Genomic DNA, 24,199 nt, shown 5'->3' on the forward strand with positions numbered 1-24,199 from the left:
ATCGGAAATAGAGACAAAATTTTTCTGTACAATGATGTTTATTAAATGTTACAATGCTTCTTAAAATTAAAACTGAAAATAATATCAATGTCTGACAATGAAGGAAAAATGAAATCAATTACAATACATTCAAATGAGTTATTCATCCCACAAATACTAATAAGCACTTATATGCCAGATTGAGCAGCAAAAGGACCTGTCTTAGGACGTTATGCATCACTAAAGATCAAGTTTTCAAAGAATATTTAATGATATGGAAGAAATGCAATATAAAATTCAGAAAGAAAACTATATATGCAACGTGATCTTAATTTTGTTTAAAAAATATGTATCTATTGTCCACCCACCTGCATCCCAAACGCACACATAAATAAGGCAGTAAGTGAAAACATACAAGAAAAATGTCAGTTTCTTTCCTTTTTTTTTTTTTTTTTTTACATGGGCAGGCACTGGGAGTCAAACCCAGGTCTTTGGCATGGCAGGCGAGAACTCTGCCTGCTGAGCCACCATGGCACACCCTGTTGGTTGCTTTTAAGTAGTAGGATTTCAAGTGACTCTTTTTTTTTCCCCATATTTTCCAATTGTGCATAGGACTGCTATTTAAAGTTTATTTAAAAAATATTTCCCAAAATAATTTTAATGTTTGAAATATTTCACAGAAAATTTTAAAAGAAAAACAATAAACAGGCCACCCAAATGTATAGATAGTAATTCTCAATTCACTTTAAAAAAAAACATTTTTTATTGAGCAATATCCACACATGTACAGTCCAAGCATATTATACACTTAATGGTTTACAATATCATCACATAGTTGTGTATTCTTCACCATGATCATTTTTAGAATATTTCATCACTCCAGAAAAAGAAATAAAAAGAAAAAACAGAACTTATACATCCTGTACCCCTTACCCCTTCCTCTTATTGAGCCACAGTATTTCAATCTACTCAATTTTTACCCTTTATCTCCCCCTATTATTTATTTATTCTTTATCCTGTTGTGTTTTTTTTGCTCATCTGTCCATACCCTGGATAAAAGTAGCATTAGACACAAGGTCGTTACAATCACACAGTCACACTGTAAAAGCTATACAGTCTTCTTCAAGAATCAAGGCTACTGGAACAGCTCACAACAGTTTCAGGTACTTCCCTGCAGCCACTCCAATACACCACAAACTAAAGAGGAATATCTATATAATCCATAAGAATAACCTCCAGGATAACCTCTCAACTCTATTTGGAACCTCTCAGCCACTGAAACTTTATTTTTTTTCTCATTTCTCTTTTTCCCTCAGTTCACTTTTGTCATTATCTATCTATCTATCTATCATATATAATAGAAAAATGATGGAATGGAAACACATAGAAATGATCAGTATTTATCTCTGGGAAAGGATTTCTGGAGATAAGAGTTTTCTTTTATTTGCATTTTATTCATTTTTGCATAATAAATATTTACATCTATTAATAAAGAAGTGTGTTGGTTTGAAAGGAAGTATGCCCCCTAAGAAAAGCCATGTTTTAATATGGATCCCATTTCTTAAAGGTAGAATAGTCTCTATTCAATGCTGTGTATTTGGGACTGTGATGGGATCATCTCCCTGGTTGATGAGATTTAGTTAAGAACGATTGTTAAACTGGATTAGGGGATGACATGTCTCCACCCATCTGAGTGGGTCTTGATTAGTTCTGAAGTCCTATAAAAGAGGAAACATTTTGGAGAATGAGAGATTCGGAGAGAGCAGAGAATGCTGCAACACTACAAAGCAGAGAGACCACCAGCCAGCGACCTTTGGAAATGAAGAAGGAAAACGCCTCCCGGGGAGCTTCATGAAGCCAGAAGCCAGGAGAGAAAGCTAGCAGATGATGCCGTATTCACCACGTGCCCTTCCAGCCGAGAGAGAAGCTCTGTGTTTGCCATGTGCCGTCTCACTTGAGAGAAAGAACCAAGGTATCTTTCCCCGGATGCCTTTGATTGGACATTTCTATAGGCTTGTTTTAATTGGGACATTTTCTCGGCCTTAGATCTGTAAACTAGCAACTCATTAAATTCCCCTTGTTAAAAGCCATTCCTTTTCTGGTATATTGCATTCTAGCAGCTAGCAAACTAGAACAAGAAGCATTAAAATTTAGGTCTTGTGTAGTCTTGAATAATTTTGAGAAATGGGAAAAGAAACAGAATCATAGAAACTTCTCATCCTTTTTTTTATAACTCTTTTATTTTTATTCTCCCTTCTAGTTTGTCAATTTCTTCTGTAAAGAAAAGCTTTCCCTTTCCCTGCCCAATGTATTTTTTATTAATATCACTATTGATTCTTAAATTCTTTTTTTATTAAATTGTTATACTCCATTTTTGTCCTACATATTTTAAAGTCTACATTAATGCCTTTATTTTTCCCCTAAACCACAGGACCAAAAAAAAATTAACTCCTATAACCCACATACCAGTTCATGCGCAATTATTGCCGAGGACATTAGTTCCATCTTTTCTTTAATCCCATAAATTTTATGTAGCTAAGGATTATTTCCATTTGCCGGCATGTTTACTGTTGTCTTATCCACTGTTCCTTCGGATATCTCAAATTTCCTTTCTTCACATTCCTCCTTATTCCTAGCATATCCTTTAGTGAGAGACTGTTTGTAATGATCTCTGTTCATGTTTGTCTGGAAATGCCCTTATTTTGCCTTCATTATTTAAAGACTGTGTTGCTGAATATTTACCATAAAAGTCTTTGACCCTCCAATGACTCAGGAGTAGTAACATTATAAGATAATTTAGATGGAAAATGTTTGGAAAATAGTATGAAGAATGCTGGTAAAAACAGTATTTGTTACATAAGATTCTCATTCTTAGTTTTGGTATACCCACAAAATAAAAATTAGAATACGCATCACATTTAATTGATTGATTTTGTAAGTCAGGCTAAATTCAGACAGAAATGGAGGTGGGAGGAATTGAAAGGGGTGAAGTTTCTGAACTTTCTCACTAAATAGCAGCATCAGCATAAGCATGTCCCACTAGCCCTGCAGTTGGGATCTGTAGGTGGGTCCTGAATTGGTGACACAAACGACCCACTATAGATCCAAGGAAAACCTGTCGATTTCAAACACGCTTGGTACTACTTTTCATTTTGCAAAGAAGTTAGGGAGCTTACCAACTGATAGGAGACTTGCGCGTGGAATAATCAGAGATGATCAGAATAAGACCACTTCTTAAAGGAAACAGTCCAGTGCTTTCCTCGGATTTTTAGCTCTTCTGTCTTCCAGTTCAGTAACTGTATCTAGCTGGTGGAGTGCAGGTCTCCAGCCAGTGGTGACCTGTCACTGGGAATTATCAAAGATATTTTAGCCCCTCCACCCAAAGACAAGGCCATAAAAACAAGGTGTCTTAGGGACCTTCTCTGAAGGGCAAAATTTTTGTTTGTTCACTTTTATATTAGCTTTATTGCTATTTAGAGTTTTAATTTTATGCAGATATCTCATTCTGACTTGTTTCCTTGCATGGGCCCAGAATTTGTCTTCTGTTAACCATGGGTGCAGCGTTTGGACAAAGTCGGAGGCTAAACTGTTCCACATCAGTCTACGTGGCTGGGGCAGGTTTTGGTTTCCCCCTGAGCTACCTCTCTGGGTTTGTTCTTTACTGTCATGTTGAGCCCCTTAGAATTCCTCTCACTTTCTTGCCAGCTCAGCTCTATGATTAGAGTTGTTTTTCTATTCTCTTGTGTTTTTAGGCATTCTCTACAGGGGAGGTTTCTCAGTCTGCCATATTGCCTGAAATTGAAGTCCATCCCTTCCTATCTGTAGCCTTTTTGAGTGTTCCCAGTCAGCCCTTTCAGTAAATGCATTGTGGTCTTTCTAAGTGGTTCCAATAAATGCAGTGATTCATTTTAGGTGAGATCTGCCCAAACAACTGCTGTTGCCAAAGAAAGCCTAAAACTCCCTTTAAAAAGTCTTGTTTGCATCCAGTTAAGAATCATCATCAGATGCTGAATCATAGTAGACACCAGTATAAGTCAGCCCCAAGTTATCTGAGGACAAATGGATTAATTGTTCTTTCGTATTTCAGATTTGGCGTAAATATGATGCTGACTGCAGTGGCTTTATATCAGCTGCCGAGCTTCAAGTAAGTCTTGTTGGGAGCTGTGGCTGGATGGCCAGTGGATTTGTCCATCACTGGGAATCTGATAAGTGTGTACCTGGAGCCCAAGAAACATGGTTTTGAATTTATTACTTTTAAAAAAGACTTTTCATGTTTTAGAAGGTTTAGAATGTGCTGGTGGCATTGCTCCCACTGGGATACAGACATAATAGGGGACTTATGACACAGTTTTCACGCCTGGTGCTATTCTCTGGGTTCCATTAGCTCTCTTCAAACAGTGACAGCTCTCCATTTGCAGATTTAAATGCTAAAAACATTTTGCTTACTCCTTAAAGCAAACCAACCACCAATCCTTAAAGTAAGGCCTTGTGAGAGCTTTGTGGTTTATTTGCTCCCTATCTAAAATGTGACTCCTCTCTCGGTATACAGAACTTCCTCCGAGACCTCTTCTTTCACCACAAAAAGGCCATTTCTGAGGCCAAGCTGGAAGAATATACTGGCACCATGGTGAGTAACTTTGAGCAGCATCCTCTCCTGGAGAACAGCCTCCCGCTGCCTCCCCAGCAGTCAGAAACAGTGCCTGGCATTGAGTAGGTGGCCGAGAAACATGTGCAGACTCAGTGAATGCATGAGAAAAACTCAACTCTGAAAAGATTGGCTAAAATCTAATTGCTTTAGCCTCTTGGAACCAGACTGAGTGTATTTGAGGGAGGATGCTGTCACTGGTGAGACTAGAAAAGCCAGTCAATATTAGGCTAATAAGCATCAGGCCCTGTGGTAGTTAGATTCAGTTGTCAATTTGGCCAGGTGAAGGCACCTAGTTCTGTTGCTGCAGACATAAGCCAATGGTACGTGAACCTCATCTGTTGCTAATTACATCTGCAGTCAGCTAGGAGGCGTGTCTGCTACAATGAATGACCTTTAACTTAATTGGTTGATGCTTAAATGAGAGAGCGCAATATAGCACAGCCCAAGCAGCTCTGCATTCCTCATCTCAGCACTCACAGCTCAGCCCAGGCCTTTGGAGATGCAGAAAGAAGTCACCCCAGGGAAAGTTGTTGGAACCCAGGGGCCTGGAGAGAAGGCCAGCAGAGACCATCCTGTGCCTTCCCACATAAGAAAGAACTTCAGTGGAAAGTTAGCTGTCTTTCCCCTGAAGAACTAACAAAATAAATCCTCTTTTATTAAAAGCCAATCCATCTTTGGTGTGTTGCATTCCGGCAGCTAGCAAACTAGAACAGGCCCCAAACATTAATGCTAAGCCAGGTTACAGAGAAGCAAGGATATGTGGGCTGGGCAGTCATGATCAAACATCTGGGAGTCCCCACTTGCCTTGGTGAGCGTTTTACTCATTTCGCCCGGAGATTTAGAGTGGCTGAAAGTCAGACAGATGGGGAGCATGGCTCACTGCTCCCAGTTCTTATGAAGCTCTAAGTTTTTTTGTTTTTTTTTTTATAAAACAAATTAAAAGTACCTTGTTACTTTGAGGACAAAGTGAGTTGATGCATCTGAAGCACTTTGCACAGTTTCTAGAATATAGCAAGTGGCCAATACATAGTAGCTTTTCCCACAGTGGTTATTGTGGTCAATATTGTTGACATATTTTCATTATCCCCTCGTGGCACACATGTCCTGAATAACCCTGAGACTAGGCCAGTGCCATGGCTCCCGGGAAAATGGTGAAGTCAAAGTTGTCTTTAATGAACACAGCCTTATATTCAGTTTCAGTTCCTAACTTGATTCATTCCTCTTAGTACTGGTTGACAGTGTGGATTGAATTGAATCAGGCTGCTCTACCTTTTGCTTCCCTCCCCACATTCCTCTCCTGATCCTTTTCTTACCTCCAGGTGTGTACCCCATTCACATCAAACTCTGCAGGTTTCTTAATTAATAAGTAACGAATTTGCTGGTAGTCTTAATTATATGGAAGATTGTTCGGTTTGTTATATAAAGAATTCTTGAGCAGACTCATTTTACTGTCCCTTCTGGGGAATACATGCAGATAAGTATGACCAAGTAGAGTTTGTGGGTTCCTGGCTAAACATGTACTGCTAGGATGATCTATTTAGGCCTTTAATTGATGTTTTCAAAAAACTTCATTGTTTCTAGCAAATTCTCTACAGTATTGGTATTGCGCATGTTATTTTATATGTCTGGTGTCTGAGGCTTAGAAAAGGTAAGTAGGTTGGGCAAGGGTACCACCACATTGAATTTTCAAATGCACTGTAAATATCAGATAGCTGAGAAAAGTTATCTTGCCAAAGACAACAGTTAAACTGGAAGCTGTGTTCTCCTTCTGGCTTTCAGCCCTGGTCCCTTCCTGGCTCTCATTCTGGACTCTGACTACTCTGAATGAAAAAAGAGTCCATCCCCATCCTCTGGACCATGATTACTTATAAATGGCCTGGATAGGACAAAGGCAGATGCCAAGGAGAGAATCAATTCCCTAGACAGGCTCTCAATAAAAAAAATAATCTGGCTTCTTACCATGTTGATCTGTTTTAACTACAGGCAACATGATGTTAGAAATCCTGAGTACATAGGTTCCTGAGCACTAAAGGACAGAGGGAACCCCCTAGAAACAGTACACCGTTTCTCAACTACAGTGAAATATCTCAGTTCCCTTTCAATTAAGTTTCAGTGGAATCCTATAATCAAAAAAATAATATGAAACAGGAAATATGATATGTGAGGAACAGAATAAAGGGAAAGTTGTTTTTCCAGTTGAACATCTTTTAAACATTGATTTAATAGAATATTAGCACTGATTGTTATCATTATGATTTTGTTAACTTATAAAACATGTAATACAAAATGACATAGTTGCATTCAGAATCTCCAGTATGTTTTTGTGTTTCCTTGAACTCCCTACCTCTGTCTAACAATATGAAAACTGCCTCTTGGCTTGGCTTCTTGACATAGCTTGGCTAGTTTTTTCTCTCTTATTTTCCCCCCCTTGGCTCTGGATAATCTTTCAACATTCAATTATACATCAATTTTCCCTAAATAAAATCATCCATAATCTTCCTTCATAGTGAATCCAAGTACCCCTGTCCCATACCTCGTGTATACCACTGACAAAAATTTTTTTAGTGTGGTAACATATCTGACATAAACTTTCCCATTTTATCGCTTTTTAAGTTTTCTATTCAGTGGTATTAATTACAGTCACAATGTTGTGCTACCAACTCCACCTTCCATTATCTGAACTGTTTCATTACCTCAAGCAGAAATTCTGTACCCATTAAGCAATAACTCCCCAATCCCCCTCCCCACCAGCTCCGTAACCTCTAATATACTTGCTGTCTTTATGAATTTGTTTGTTCTATATATTTCATTGAAGCAGAATCATACATTTGTCCTTTTCTGTCTGACTTATTTTGCTCAACATGGAATTTTCAAGGTTAATCCATGTTGTAGCATAGATCAGAACTTCATTCCTTTTTACACTTGAATAATATTCCATTTATATGGATATACCAAATTTGGTTTATCCATTCATCTGCTGATGGTCACTTGGTTGCTTCCACCTTTGGCTACTATGAATAACGCCACTATGAACGCTGGTGTTTGAGTATCTGTCTGAGTCCCTTTTTTCAATTATTTAGGGTATATACCTAGAAGTGGGGTTGTCATTTTTAGCTTTTTGAGGAGATGTTAAACTGTTTTACACAGTGACTGCATCATTTTACAATTCCATCAATAATGTACAAGGGTTCCAATTTATTGCATCTTTGCCAGCAGTTTTACTTTTTTTTTTTAATAACAGCCATCCTAGTGGATGTGAGGTGATATTTCATGTGGTTTTGATTCGCATTTCCCTAATGGCTAATGATATTGAGCATCTTTTCATGTACTTATTAGCCATTTGCTTCTTTTTTTGAGAAATCAATCTTCATTGACCATTACTCAGTTCTTATTCTAGAATCAAATGTTTTAATCATATTAATTGAGTTATTTTTATGCTGTCATGTTCAAAGAACTTTTCAAAAAATTCACTTGATTCTCATACAACTTTATGAAATAAGTATTTTTAACCCAATTTTGAAAATGAAAAAGAACCCAATGAACAAGAACTACTGGCTTTAACTGATCAGTTATAGAAAGGGGTAGAGTAGAAATTCAAACCTAAATCTGCCTCCAAAGTGTAAGTTTTCAACCTTAACATTCATGTCTGAATGCCTAAAAGTTAAATTATTCAAAAATAACTTTCAAAATGGGAAGAGTAAAGATCTATTAAGAGCTCAAGATGAAAAGAAAATACCCTAAAAAAAGTGAAGAGCAAGGCAAGGTAAAAGCCATACTATGAAGTTCAGATTCTCTTATTATTTTCAAAGATAAGGGAATAAAAGGATGTATCACCCAGGAAAATTGAGTTTTCTCCCCATTAAATCCCTAAATAATCCTAAAAGTTAACATCTTTTTAAATACCCAATAGGAGACATATTAATGAAAGGCAATGGGAAACAAGAAAGGATTCCACAAAATTGTTCTGGAAAGAGAGGAATACTGATTAACTTGAGAAAGGGAAAAGAGTGAATTGTGCTGCATCAGGCCCCAAAGAATCACTTCATTCAAATAATCCATTATGGAGAATAGGAAAGGGTAGGAGTTGATTAAAAAGATCTAATGTACATTACATATTAGCCCAGCAGCCCTCACTACCCAGAGCTCTTCTCTTTACAGCCTTCATATCAAATTTAAGAAATCTCAGACAAGCAACATCTTACAATTGAGTGTCCTGAGCTGAAGAAAATCTGGCAATGTGCAATTTTTTATAGCTTTGGGCTTAGCTCCATAACCCAAGGCCTGTGAAGAGGGAATTCACAGTGGTCTTACCCAACCTTCTGAGGGAAATAGCTAGGATGGGAATTTTCCACTGGCCAAAGTCCTGTTACTCTGTGTTAGTTTCATTGCTAAATACTTGTGCCCCTTCTGCTCATGTGTGCTGCTAAGTAGACTCATTTTGTTCTGAAATGTTCTATGGACATAGACCCATGGTCAATTATGCACCAAGGTCAATAGGTAAAGGATGAGAAATCTGGTGAAAAACTTTCCATTCAAAGATCTGAGTTTTATCAGGAGATTGGGTGAGTTTTAATAAGATGTTAACCAATCTACTTCATTTTCCCCCAAAAATTATAGAAGTAAAATACTTTTTAAATAAAACTGATTTGGGAATTGGACTGTAGATTTTTAAAAGACTTTTTACATCTCCCTAGAGGTTTGTGGATGCACTCACCTTCAGAAATTCAACAATCTAAAACAAGACTTCTACATCCTGAACGTTAAGTGATACATCAATAATAAAATCACATTAGTGCTTCTTTAACAGCTTTTTATTGAGCAATGGGTGCAGTCAAGGCAACACTGCATTAAAAATTTGGTTCCTGAGGTTTAGTATCAAATGCTTTACTTAAAAGATGTAACTTACTATATGAATTCAAATTGAATAAGGAGAGGCATATTTGAAAATTGGCTGAAGTATGAATAATGAATGAGATGAGGAAGAATATCCAATCAGCACAGAAAAGTCAAGGTCTGTAGACTTTGTCTTACTTGGATTACTAATTAATGTTCTGGACAAGGAAGGAAATAGGCTATTAACAAAATCCAATTATGAGGATGAATTGAGAAGTGGTGCCACAGCAGGCGCAGGGAAAGCTTAGCTGTCTGGGATAAGAAATTATTAAATAATATTTATTCTTTTTAAATGTAAGCTAATGTCACTGAGACACAGGTTCATGTACCTAATTAAAACATAGGTGCAACTATGGTCCTGGATTCTCAAGAACCCAATTCTCCCATTAGCCATACTGGAGTGTGCCCTGAAGGGCTCTGCTGAGTGTATCTGGAAAAGTGCTCAGAATAAAACTTACTTCCTGTGGTGGGTTGAAGCATCCCACGAAAACTATATATAATAGTTAATATTATATATCCATTATATATAATGGATTAAAATATAATCCATTCCTGTGGGTGTGAACCCATAGTAAGTAGGATCTTTTGATGAGGTTACTGCAGTGAAGGTGTGAACCAATCAGGATGGTCTTAATTCTATTATGTTAGTCCTTCATAAGAGAATGAAATTCAGACAGAGAGAAAGCTATGGAGGCAGTAAGATAAAATCAATGAAACCCAGAAGAGAAGGGAGAGACCAGGAGAAACCACCATGTGCCTTGCCATGTGACAGAGGAGCCAAGGATGGTGGGCTTTCTTCAGGAAGAAAGTATCACCAAAATGACACCTTGATTTGAATTTTTTTCCAGCCTCAAACCATTAGTGAATAAATTCCCATTGTTTAAGCCAACCCATTTCATGGCATTTTCTCTGGAGTAGCCTAGGAATTTCTCCTTCAATGGCTTTGACAAAGTCATGAAATCATTAGCTTTCAGAGCTGGAAGGGACGTAGGCCCTCATTTAGTTGTGGTTATCAAACTATAGAGTTCCAAGGAATTCTAAGGCTCAGAGGCAGTACTTGAAGAGGAAGAGGGAGCCTGGAAGATGAAAATCTGGTCTATTCCCACCCACTAGTAGCACAGCTCCTCTTTTATGTTTTGTACATTGGAGTACCATGCAAGATTTCAAAACTTTAAATCACTGACCTAGCTATAACCACAGAAGCTGAAGACAAATTGACACTATGACTTGCCCAGTGTCACACAAGGCCTGATTTCTGGTCTGGTGCACCAGGAATGTTCTAGGCTTCCCTCATTATGAATAGTAAACCAGAAGTGCAGGTACAGGAAGGCATGCGTACTGTTCACCCCCACATGTACACAACATATGTGTTGGGGGAATTAAGCAAGTTAGTTTTTTTATTTTTCTGATTCTGATTAAATGAAGCACGGTTTTCTGCTGGGCAGAGGCATACCTTTCTACACTGATGTTCAGGTTTCTCCTGAGACTACTGTGAACAAAGGGCTTATATCTTTTCTTTGAGTAAATTAACACAGCAAAGGAGAGGGGCCCATGTCTTTCAAGGTAAGTTACTATTTACTTTAAACTCAAAGTCTGGCTTTCTATTAAGATAGAACCTCTTGTAAAGTTGATGTCACAAAAAATAGCTTGTGGCCCATCTTCTAACAAAGTATATCATTATACTTTTATCATTAAAAGTCTGAACATTTGATGGTTGTAGCTTTTATGTTTAATGGGCATGATTGGATGTATAGTTTTTCTGAGTGTATGGAAATATAACCCTTGTTTTAAAGAGATTCTGCAATATGCAGTTTGGGGAGAATGGGCTTTCCAATTCATTTCAAATATTAAAAATAAACTGGATTGGAAAGGGATGAGAGACAAGGGACTTCTGTATTTAAAAAAAATTTTATTGATATATATTGATATTCACATACTATGTAATCATCCAAAGTGTATAATCAGTGGTTCACAATATCATCATATAGCTGTGCATTTATCATCAAAATCAACTCTTTTTCTTTTTTGTGAAAAATAACATATATACAAAAAAGCAATAAAGTTCAAAGCACATTGCAACAATTAGTTGTAGAATAGATTTCACAGTTTGGTCTGAATTATGATTCCAAAATTGTAGGTTTTTACTTCTAACTGCTCTAAGATACTGGAGATTAAAAGAAATATCAACATAATGAATCAGTGATCATATTCATTTGTTAAACTCCACCTTCTTTGTATAACTCCACCATCACCTTTGATCTTTCTCCCACTCTTTAGAGGTATTTGAGCTATGCCTATCTAATTTTGTCATGTTGGAAGGGACTATCAATAATATAGAATAGGGGAATGGAATTAGTTGATGTTCTGGAGAGTGTGGCTCTTCTGTATTTCAGAGCATATCTGGTCCAGGGACCCATCTGTAGGTTGTAGGTTTCTGGAAAGTTACCCTAGTGCATGGAACCTTTGTAGAATCTTATATAATTCCCTAGGTGGTCTTTGGGATTGGCAGGAATTGTTTTGGTTGGGGTTTAACGAGCTATGATAGGGAGCAATGTTTAACTGCAGCTTGTGTAACAGTGACCTCCAGAATAGCCTCTTGACTCTATTTGAACTCTCTAGCCACTGATACCTTATTTGTTACACTCTTTTCCATCTTTTTGTCAGGATGGCATTGTTGATCCTATGGTGCCAGGGCCAGGCTCACCTCTGGGAGTCATCTTCCATGCCACCAGGGAGACTTTCACCCCTAGATGTCATGTCCCATGTAGTGGGGAGGGCAATGATTTCACTTACAGAATTGGGCTTAGAGAGAGAGAGGTTGCATCTGAGCAACAAAAGAGGTCCTCTGGAAGTAACTCTTAGACATACTTATAGGTAGGCATACTTCTCCACTACATACATAAGCTTCACAAGAGTAAGCCTCAGATCAAGGGCTTGGCCTATTGATTTGGGTGTCCCTAATGTTTGACACAGTATCAGGGGTTTCCTAGGTGCTAAAGTTTAATTGTTCCATATTTTGTCTTCCATCTGTCAAGGGACTTTGCCAATACTTTTTGATTATCTGCTTAGTATACTCTGGGATGTGTCCAGGCATTACATTAAGCAATATAGGATTAAAGGCCTTCATTCTTATTCTGAGCTCCCTGTGTTTGGATTGTTTAAATGATCTGTCCAGACAGGTTGAGTTAGATTATGTGCTATAGAAAATTTAGGTTCTGGACAAAATAAACCTTTCTTCCTTTGGTCTCAAAGAGTGGATCAAATTCCAAAATACAGACAATGTCTTCCTTACCCCTGTATTCCAAATGCTTTAATCCTGACCTGATTGGATTCATTCTTATCTCTAGATACCAGGATGTACATATATAAAACAGCCTCTTAAAACCCAGAAATAACAATTACTGCTCTGGACTAAATGTGATTGCGATAAGATCTTATAATCTAGGCCCCTATTTTCTTATAAGTATCCTAAATGAGACCATACAGTAATTGCTGTTTTGTTTCTGGCTTATTTTACCTCACCAAATGTCCCACAGTTTCACTCACAACATTGCATGCTGTATTAGCTACGGTTCTCTAGAGAAACAGAAGCAACAGGAAACACAAATACAAAATTTATTAAAGTGTCTCACATAACCGTGGGAATGCAGAGTCCAAAATCTGCAGGGCAGGCTGTGAAGCCGACAATTCCAATGGAGGGTCTGTACAAACTCCACAGAAGAGGCTCTCTGGTTGAAGCAGGAAGAGCGCCTGTCTCTTCTGAATCCTCCTTAAAAGGCTTCCAGTGATTAGATTAAGCATCACTCATTGCAGAAGACACTTGCCTTGGTTGATTACAAATGGAATCAGCTGTGGATGCACTGACATGATCATGATTTAATTCTATGAAATGTCCTCAATGCAACAGACAGGCCAACACTTGCCCGACCAGACAAACAGGTACCACCACTTGACCAAGTTGATACATGAACCTGACCATGACAGTCCACCCCTTGTCAACTTGGCAGCTATACATGTCACCTTAAACATTACCTAATTTCTAATTAAAAAACAATAAAACACACATTTTTCTTTCACCTAACAATACTCAGCTGTCCTGCATATAACTAGAATCAATTAAATCTCTCCAGAATAGGGTGCAAGTCCTTGGGTAATATTCATTCCTCAACTTGATATCTTACAACTTAAATAGTATAACAGGAGCAAAACAGCATTACAGTCCTTGTTTCTGTAACTGATCGCATGGTCGTAGTTCATATTTATCACTACCTTCTTCCACTGCCCATCCCATGTTCCCTTTACCCTCAGCAAGCACTTCAGCTGACCGTGGTTCTTTGCCTGGTAGGGTGACTCAAACTTTCATTCCTGAGGTTTCAGAGCCATTGGTAGTCCTGCCTGGATTGGGTTGTTGAAGTTTTCCATTGATTTAAATCACAGGGCATAGTAGTACTAAAAGACGCCCTAGGGGATCTCCTATATTCCAAGAAAACTCTTCTTTACCTCCATTGTGTAGTTGCAGTCCTACTTCCCCCTGATAGTCAGGGTCAATCACCCCAGCCAATAATGTAATCCCCTTCCTGGCTTGTTGATCCAGGGGCATGAGTAGCCCAAAGTGACCAGGTTGTAGTCTTAGATTCCAGTTCAATGGAATCATTGTTGTTTCTCCTGGTGGAAGCACTTCCCCTTTTGGAACTAAAACTTACAGACCGGCAGAGGTTAGGGTTGCAGGGACAGGAAGTAAAAATTTTCCTTGTGGATCACTAGGGGTATTTGTGAGTGGTACCACTCCCATTTCCACCCCTTGGTTCCTGGACCCATGGATCCTGGTTATGGGAGAAACAGCACCATACAGCGGATCTGATACAGAGCATATACAGCTTCCTGGAGAATATTACCCCTGCCTTACAAGGTATTGCCAACTAGTTGGCACCGTAACTGAGTTTTCAAAAGGCCATTCCACTGGTCTATCAATCCAGCTGTTTCTGGATAATGGGGAACGTGGTAAGACCAGAGAATTCCATGAGCATGTGCCCATTCTCGCACTTCATTTGCTGTGAAGTGTGTTCCTTGATCAGAACCAATGCTGTGTGAAATACCATGATGATCAATAAGGCATTTTGTAAGCCCATGGATGGTAGTTTTGACAGAAGCATTGCACGAGGGGAAAGCAAACCCATATCCAGAGTATGTGGCTATTCCAGTTAGAACAAATCGCTGCCCCTTCCATGAAGGGAGTGGTCCAATGTAATCAACCTGCCACCATGTAGCTGGCTGGTCACCTCGGGGAATGGTGCCAAATTGGGGGCTGAGTGTGGGTCTCTGCTGCTGGCAGATTGGGCACTCAGCAGTGGCTTTAGCCAAGTCGGCCTTGGTGAGTGGAAGTCCATGTTGCTGAGCCCATGCATAACCTCCATCCCTACCACCATGACCACTTTGTTCATGAGCCCATTGGGCAATGACAGGAGTTGCTGGGAAAAGAGACTGACTGGTATCCATAGAATGGGTCATCTTATCCACTTGATTATTAAAACCTTCCTCTGCTAAAGTCACCCTCTGGTGTACGTTCACATGGGACACAAATATGTTCACGTGTTTCGCTCACTCAGAAAGGTTTATCCACATACTTCTTCCTCAGACCTCTTGTCACCAATTTTCCAATTATGGTCTTTCCAAGTCTCTGACCATCCAGCCAAACCATTAATAACAGCTCATGAGTCAGTATGCAAACGCACCTCTGGCCAGTTTTCCTTCCAAGAAAAATGAACAACCATGTGTACTGCTTATAAAATGCTTATTCATATATTTAGCCCACTTTATAATTGGGTTGTTTGTTCTTTTTTTGTTGAGTTGTATGATTTTTTTATGTATACAGGATATCAAACCTTTATCCAATATGTGATTCCTAAATATTTTCTCCCATTGAGTTGTCTGCCTCTTCACCTTTTTGAGAAAGTCTTTTGAGGCACAAAAGCATTTGATTTTGAGGAGTTTCCATTTATCTTTTTTTTTCTTTTGTTGCTTGTGCTTTGGATGTAAAGTTTAGGAAGCTACCTCCTATTATTAGGTCTTGAAAGTGTTTCCCTAAATTTTTTTCTAGAAAATTTATGGTACTGGTTCTTATATTTAGGTTTGATCCACTTTGAGTTGCTTTTTGTATAGGGTGAAAGGTAAGAAACCTTTCTTACTTTTGACTATTGATATCCAGTTCTCCCATGCTCATTTATTGAAAAGACTATTTTGTTCCAGTTCAGAGGGTTTGGGGGCCTTGTCAAAGAGCAGTTCACTGCAGATTTGGGGGTCTATTCTGTGACCTTAATTCAATTCCATTGGTTAATACTTCTATCTTTGTGCTAGTACCATGCTGTTTTAATCATTGTGGCTTTATAATAAGTTTTAAAATCAGAGAGTTTTAATCCCCTCACTTCATTCTTCTTTTTTTTAGGATGCTTTTAGTTATTCGGGGTCTCTTTCCCTTCCAGGTGAATTTGGTAACTAGCTTTTTCAAGTTTTCAAAGTAAGTTGTTGGAATTTTGATTGGTATTGCATTGAATCTGTAGATCAATTTGGGTAGAACTGACATCTTAACTACATTTAACCTTCCCATCTATGAGCAGGGACTGTCTTTCCCCACCTATTTAGATCCTCCTTGATTTCTTTTAGCAATGTTATGTGGTTCTCTGTGTACAAGTCCTTTATGTCCCTAGTTAAGTTCATTCCTAGATATTTGATTCTTTTAGTTGCTATTTTGAATGGAATTTTCCCTTTAATTGACTCCTCAGTTAGATCATTGCTTGTGTATTGCTGATTTGTGCACAATAATTTTATATTCCGCCACCTTGCTGAATTTGTTCATTAGCTCAAGTAACTCTGCTGTAGATTTTTCAGATCATCCAAGTATAGTATCATGTTATATGCAAATGAAAATTTTAATTCTTCCTTTCCAATTTGGATGCTTTTTATTTCTTTGTCCTGCCTGATTGCTCTAGCTAGAACTTTTAGCACAATGTTGACTAATAGTGATGACAGTGGGCATCCTTGTCTCATTCCTGATCTTAGGGGGAAAGTTTTCAGTCTCTCTCCATTGAGTGCAATGCTGGTTATTGATTTTTCATATATTCCCTTTATCATATTGAGGTAGTTACCTTTGATTTCTATCTTTTGGAGTTCTTTCATCAGAAAAGGATGTTGCATTTTGTCAGATGCTTTTTCTGCAGCAATTGAGATGATCATGCGATTTTTCCCTTTCAATTTGTTAATGTGCTGTATTACATTAATTGATTTTCTTGTGTTGAACCATCCTTGCATTCCTGGTACAAACCCCACTTACTCGTGGTGTATAATTCTTTTAATATGTTGTAGGATTTGATTTGTTAGCATTTTATTGAGAATTTTTGCATCTATCTTCATTAGGGAGATTGGCCTATAGTTTTCCTCTCTTTACCTGGTTTTGGTATTAATGTGATGTTAGCTTCATAAAATGAGTGAGGTAGTCTTCCTTTTTCCTCAACTTTTTGGAAAATTTTGAGCAAGATTGGTGGTGTTCTTTTTGGAATGTTTGATAAAATTCCCCATGAGAAGCCATTTGTCCCTGGCTTTCTCTTTATAGGAAGATTTTTGATGACTGATTGAATCTCTTGACTTGTGATTGGTTTGTTAAGATCTTCTATTTTCTCTTGAGTCAGTATAACTTGTTTGTGTGTTTCCAGGAATTTGTCCATTTCATCTAAGTTGTGTAGTTTGTTGGTGTATAATTGTTCATAGTATCCTCATGATTTTTTAAAAAATTTCTTCAGGGTCTGTGGTAATGACCACCCCCCCCTCATTTCTGATTTTGTTCATTTGCATCCTCTCTCTCTTTTTCTTGTTTAGCCTTGCTTGTGGTCTATCAATTTTATTGATTTTCTCAAAGAACCAACTTTTGGTTTTATTGATTCTTTCTATTTTTCTTTTGTTCTCCCATTCATTTAACTCTGCTTTAATCTTTGTTATTTCTCTTCTTTTATTTGCTCTAGGGTTAGTTTGCTATTCTTTCTGTAGTTCTTACAGGTAAGCAGTTAAATCCTTGATTTTTTACTCTTTTTTCTTTTTTAGTACAGGTATTTAGGGCGATAAATTTCTCCCTCAGCACAGCCTTTGCCATATCCCATAAGTTCTGATAAGTTGTATTCTCATTTTCATTCATCTCCAGATAAGTACTGATTTCCCTAGCAATTTTTCCTTTGACCCACTGCTTGTTTAAGAGTGTGTTATTTAAGCTCTATGTATTTGTGAATGTTCTTGTTCTTTGGTGGTTATTGATTTCCAGCTTCCTTCCATTGTGATCAGAGAAGGTGCTTTGGATAATTTCAATGCTTTTTTTTTTTTTTTTTTTTTTTTTGCATGGGCAGGCACAAGGAATTGAACCCAGGTCTCTGGCATGGCAGGCGAGAATGCTGCTTGCTGAGCCACCATGGCCCGCCCAATTTCAATGTTTTTAAATTTATAAAGACCTGGTTGTTTTGCCCATGCTTGTGATCTATTGTGGAGAATATTCTATAAGCACTAGAGACGAATGTATATCCTGATATTTTGGAGGTAATGACCTATGTATGTCTGTTAGGTTTAATTAATATATCAAATTGTTTTTAGGTATTTCCTTGTTGATACTCTGTCTGGTTGTTCTATCTAGAGAGGAGAGTGGTGTATTGAAGTCTCCTACTATTATTGATGAAATGTCTATTGCTCCCATCAGTTTTGCCAATGTTTGTCTAGTGTACTTTGGAGCTCCTTGATTGGGAGCATAAACATTTATGATTGTTATTTCTTCTTGATGAATTGTTCCTTTTATTAATACATAATGCCTTTCTTTGTCTCTTATGATGTCTTTACATTTAAAATCTATTTTGTCTGATACTAGTATAGCTATTACTGTTTTCTTTTGTTTACAGCTTGCATGGAAAATCTTTTTCTATCCGTTCACTTTCCATCTATTTGTATCCTTGTATTTAAGATGAATCTTTTGTAAGTAGCATATAGCTGGATTATATTTCTTAATCTATTCTACCAATCTATATCTTTAATTGGCATGTTTAGTCCTTTAACATTTGAAGATATTACTGTAAAGGCATTTCTTGAATCCACCATCTTATCCATCTGATTTTTAAAAATTTTTTAAAACTTTTTTTATTAATTAAAAAAATTAACAAACAAAACATTAAGATATCATTCCATTCTACATATACAATCAGTAATTCTTAATACCATCACATAGTTTCATATTCATCATTTCTTAGAACATTTTCATCGATTTAGAAAAAGAAATAAAAAGACAACAGAAAAAGAAATAAAACGATAATAGAGAAAAAAAAGATTGTATATACCATACCCCTTACCCCACACTTTCATTTACCACTAGCATTTCAAACTAAATTTAACATTTGTTTCCCCTATTATTTATTTTTATTCCATATGTTCTACTCTTCTGTTGATATAGTAGCTAAAAGGAGCATCAGACACAAGGTTTTCACATTCACAGAGTCTCACTGTGAAAGCTATATCATTGTTCAATCATCATCAAGAAACATGGCTACTGGAACACAGCTCTACATTTTCAGGCAGTTCCCTCCAGCCTCTCCACTACATCTTGAACAACAAGGTGATATCTACTTAATGCATAAGAATAACCTCCAGGATAACCTCTCTACTTTGTTTGGAATCTCTCAGCCATTGACATTTAGTCTCATTTCACTCTTCCCCCTTTGGTCGAGAAGGTTCTCTCAATCCCTTGATGTTTATTCTCAGCTCATTCTAGGGTTTTTCTCAGTCCCTTGATGCTGAGTCTCAGTTCATTCCAGGATCTCTGTTCCACATTGCCAGAAGGTCCACACCCCTGGGAGTCATGTCCCATGCAGAGAGGGAGAGGGTAGTGGGACTGCTCGTCATGTTGGCTGGAGAGAGAGGCCACATCTGAGCAACAAAGAGGCTTTCTTAGGGGTGACTCTTGGGCCTAAATTTTAAGTAGACTTGACCTATCCTTTGGGTTAAGTTTCATATGAACAAACCCCAAGACTGGGGGCTCAACCTATAGCTTTGGTGGTCCACACTGCTTGTGAGAATATCAAGAATTCAACTTGGGGAAGTTGAATTTCTCCCTGCTCTCACCATTCCCTGAAGGGGGCTTGCAAATACTTTTCTAGTCACTGATCAAATCACTCTGGGATTCATCAGGGCATCACTCTGGACAAACCAAAAAAATCTCATGTCCTACCTGAGATTCCAAGTACTTATGACGTTCAATCAAACTATCTACATGAGTTATATTAGGAAATGCTCTAGTCAAAATATAAATTTTGTAACAAATAAACATTTTTTGCTTTAGTCTCACACATAAGGTGACATTTAAAAGTATTAATTATCATCTATTTTCAGCACCCTGCAATAATGACATTCCTTTGTTCTTCCTCATGCAAAAACATTTTTAAAATTTGTACATTGTACATTTCACTATTATTGTACCCTCTAGGCATTCCTAGATTATACCATCTCAATCTTTAACATCTATCTTTCTTTCTGACTTCATTTATGTCCCTGCCCTCCTCCCTCTATCATTCTCACATGCAGCTTCATTCAGTGTTTTAACATAATTACATTACAGTTAGGTAGTATTGTGCTGTCCATTTCTGAGTTTTTGTATCCAGTCCTGTTGCACAGTCTGTATCCCTTCAGCTCCAATTATCCAATATCTTACCCTATTTCTTTCTCCTGATGGTCTCTGTTACCAACAACATATTCCAGGTTTATTCCCTAATGTCAGTTCATATCAGTGAGACCATACAGTATTTTTCCTTTAGTTTTTGGCTAGACTCACTCAGCATAATGTTCTCAAGGTCCATCCATGTTGTTACATACTTCAAAAGTTTATTCTGTCTTAAAGCTGCATAATATTCCATCGTATGTATATACCACAGTTTGTTTAGCCACTCATCTGTTGATGGACATTTTGGCTGTTTCCATCTCTTTGCAATTGTAAATAATGCTGCTATAAATATTGGTGTGCAAGTGTCCGTTTGTGTCTTTGCCCTTAGTCCTCTGAGTAGATACCTAGCAATGGTATTGGTAGGTCATATGGCAATTCTATATTCAGCTTTTTGAGGAACCACCAAACTGCCTTCCACAGTGGTTGCACCATTTGACTTTCCCACCAACAGTGGATAAGTGTGCCTCTTTCTCCACATCCTCTCCAGCACTTGTCATTTCTGTTTTGTTGATAATGGCCATTCTGGTGAGTGTGAGATGATATCTCATTGTGGTTTTGATTTGCATTTCTCTAATGGCCAGGGACATTGAGCATCTCTTCATGTGCCTTTTGGCCATTTGTATTTCCTCTTCTGAGAGGTGTCTGTTCAAGTCTTTTTCCCATTTTGTAATTGGATTGGCTGTCTTTTTGTTCTTGAGTTAAACAATCTCTTTATAAATTCTGGATACTAGAGTTTTATCTGATATGTTGTTTCCAAATATTGTCTCCCATTGTGTAGGCTGTCTTTTTACTTTCTTGATGAAGTTCTTTGATGCACAAAAGTGTTTAATTTTGAGGAGCTCCCATTTCTTTCTTTCTTTCTTCAGTGCTCTTGCTTTAGGTGTAAGGTCCATAAAACCGCCTCCAATTATAAGATTTATAAGATATCTCCCTACATTTTCCTCTAACTGTTTTATGGTCTTAGACCTAATGTTTAGATCTTTGATCTATTTTGAGTTAACTTTTGTATAGGGTGTGAGATGCGGGTTCTCTTTGATTCTTTTGCATATGGATATCCAGTTCTCTAGGCACCATTTATTGAAGAGTCTGTTCTGTCCCAAATGAGTTGGTTTGACTGCCTTATCAAAGATCAAATGTCCATAGATGAGAGGGTCTATATCTGAGCACTGTATTCGATTCCATTGGTCAATATATCTATCTTTATGCCAATACCATGCTGTTTTGACCACTGCAGCTTCATAATATGCCTTAAAGTCAGGCAGTGTGAGACCTCCAGCTTCGTTTTTTTTCCTCAAGATACTTTTAGCAATTCGGGGCACACTACCCTTCCAGATAAATTTGCTTGTTGGTTTTTCTATTTCTGAAAAGTAAGTTGTTGGGATTTTGATTGGTATTGCATTGAATCTGTAAATCAATTTAGGTAGAATTGACATCTTAACTATATTTAGTCTTCCAATCCATGAACATGGTATGCCCTTCCATCTATTTAGGTCTTCTGTGATTTCTTTTAACAGTTTCTTGTAGTTTTCTTTGTATAGGTCTTTTGTCTCTTTAGTTAAATTTATTCCTAAGTATTTTATTCTTTTAGTTGCAATTGTAAATGGAATTCGTTTCTTGATTTCCCTCTCAGATTGTTCATTACTAGTGTATAGAAACATTACAGATTTTTGAATGTTGATCTTGTAACCTGCCACTTTGCTGTACTCGTTTATTAGCTCTAGTAGTTTTGCTGTGGATTTTTCAGGGTTTTCGATGTCCGTCTGATTTTATTTGTCAGATCTATGTATTCTTTTCCCTCTTCCTCTTTTTATCCTTTAAGTTATCCTTATTGGTACTCTTCGATTTTGTACCCTTTTCCAGACTTCCCTCTCCTGTCTTTTTTTTTTTTTTTTTTGCCCAGCAGACCTCCCTTTAGTATTTCTTGTAGGGTCAGTCTCTTGTTGACAAATTCTCTCAGCATTTGTTTGCTTGTAGAAAACTTTAATCTCACCTTCACTTTTGAAGGACAATTTGGCTGGGTACTGAATTCTTGGCTGCAAGTCTTTCTCTTTCAGGATCTTAAATATATCATGCCACTATCTTCTCACCCCATAGTGCCAGTTGAATAGTCTGAACTCAGTCTTATGTGGTTTCCCTTGTATTTAATAGATTGTTTTTCTCTTGCCACTTTCATGATTTTCTGCTTCTATGCAACTTTTGAGAGACTGATTAGTATGTATCTTGGAGTAGGCCTATTTAAAGTTATTCTATTTGGAGTTTGTTGGGCTTTTTTGATTTGCATATCTATTTTTTTTTTATGAGGGTTGGGAAGTTTTCTCCCATTATATCCTCAACAAATCTTCCTAGCCTTTTACCCTTCTCTTTTTTCTGGAACACTGATGATTCTTATATTTGTGTGCTTTGTTTTTTCCATCATTTCCCTGAGATCCCATTCAATTTTTTCCATCTTTTTTTTTTTTTTTTTTGCCATTTGCTCTTTTGTCCTGTTCTCTAGTTCATGTATTCTTTCTTCTGCCTCTTCAAATCTGTTGCTGTATGTCTCTAGCATATTTTTGATTGGGTCTACAGTATCTTTAATCTTTGCAATATCTGCTATATTTTTATTTACTCTTTCAAATTCCTCTTTATACTGTTCTAGTGTCTTCATGATCTCCTTTATGTTGTTAGCCAGTGCACTGATTTTATTTAGTAGAGTTATATGAACATCTTTGATTAGTTGTTCCAAAGTCTGTGTCTCCTCTGGTGTTTTAATTTGGTTATTAGGCCGGGTTATATCTGTCTGCATCTTCATATGCTTAGTGATTTCCTGTTGCCTTCGAGGCATGTACATCTCTTGGTAGGGTTACTCTGGAAGTTGATTTTCTTCAGTAGTCTAAAGCTTTATATTTGCAGGACGGGTGTGGAATAGGATGTAGGACATGGGGTGGGGCACAGTAGTGTGGTGATGTTTTGTGGCACAGGTATAGACACGGGTCAGGGACACTACACTGGTGACTTTGAGTGTGGGGTGGGGGCCATGGGGTTGTGGAGGTGCCATACAGAGGCCATGAAAGCAGGGTGCAGCTCAGGTAGGTCTTGGAGTGCAAGTGCACGGTGTGGCGTGGGGAATACAGACATAGGGCACAGCATGAGGCAAATGGGGGTGCTGAGCAGATGCATGGGGGCAGGTGCACAGGCAGTATGTGGGTGGGTACTTGGAGAGTGGGGGGTCATGTGTATCAGGGTGTGGGGTACAGGGCACAGAACTCAGGGCACAGGGAGGGCAGGACACTGGTGTGTCCTTGCACTGGGGGATGGCTCCAGGAGGGGCTGGGATTTGGATGCAAGAATGTGCAGGGGCAGGGGCAGGTGATGCCAGGTGGGCGGAGCCTTGGTGTGGGTGTTTGCAGGGGTGGGACAGGATGGTCCTGGGATGCATCTGTGTGCAGAGTAGGGGCTATATGGTACAGAAGTGCACGTGAGCACCTACCAGGTGTGGCAGCAGGGTGCTTGTGTGGGGGGTGGGGCAAGGGTGTGCATGTGTGCAGAGCAAGGGGAGTGGGGTATAGGGGTCAAGAGGTCAATGCACAGATGTGTGTGTACACGGCAGGGAAGATGTGGCTGTGCACGTGCATGAGTGTGGGGGACGGGTTTCTGGTATGTGAAGGTCTGAAGAGGCGGGGCCCAGGTATACATCTGCACAGAGCTCAAGGGCAGTGGGGTGAGGTTGCCCCTGTGTGGGCTGGAGGTGGGGTATGGCTCAGATGTGCGGGTCAGTACTTGCCAGAACTGGAGGGGCATGGCGAGGGGGGCACACATAGCTGGGGGGCAGGACGCTGATATACGCGTGTGCAGAGCTCATGGGGAGTGGGACACAGTTGTGTGACTCTGGGCTGGGAGCGGGTATGGCCTGGGTATGAAGGTGAGCACTTGCAGGGGTCAGGGAGGGGGATAGTGGGGGTTGA

At 38.4% G+C, this 24,199-nt stretch overlaps 1 protein-coding gene across 1 annotated transcript in view; it reads left to right on the top strand.

The window, feature by feature from the left end:
- SCGN (secretagogin, EF-hand calcium binding protein) overlaps window positions 1-24,199 on the top strand; it is a 69,241-nt gene that overhangs the window by 18,594 nt on the left and 26,448 nt on the right. The window contains exons 5-6 of the mRNA XM_077143528.1: window positions 4,067-4,123; window positions 4,529-4,606. Of these exons, the coding sequence (XP_076999643.1) occupies window positions 4,067-4,123; window positions 4,529-4,606 (135 nt within the window). The remainder of the gene's footprint in view (window positions 1-4,066; window positions 4,124-4,528; window positions 4,607-24,199) is intronic.

The sequence above is a fragment of the Tamandua tetradactyla genome, chromosome 25 (assembly GCF_023851605.1).
Source record: "Tamandua tetradactyla isolate mTamTet1 chromosome 25, mTamTet1.pri, whole genome shotgun sequence".
Taxonomy (NCBI): Eukaryota; Metazoa; Chordata; class Mammalia; order Pilosa; family Myrmecophagidae; genus Tamandua; species Tamandua tetradactyla.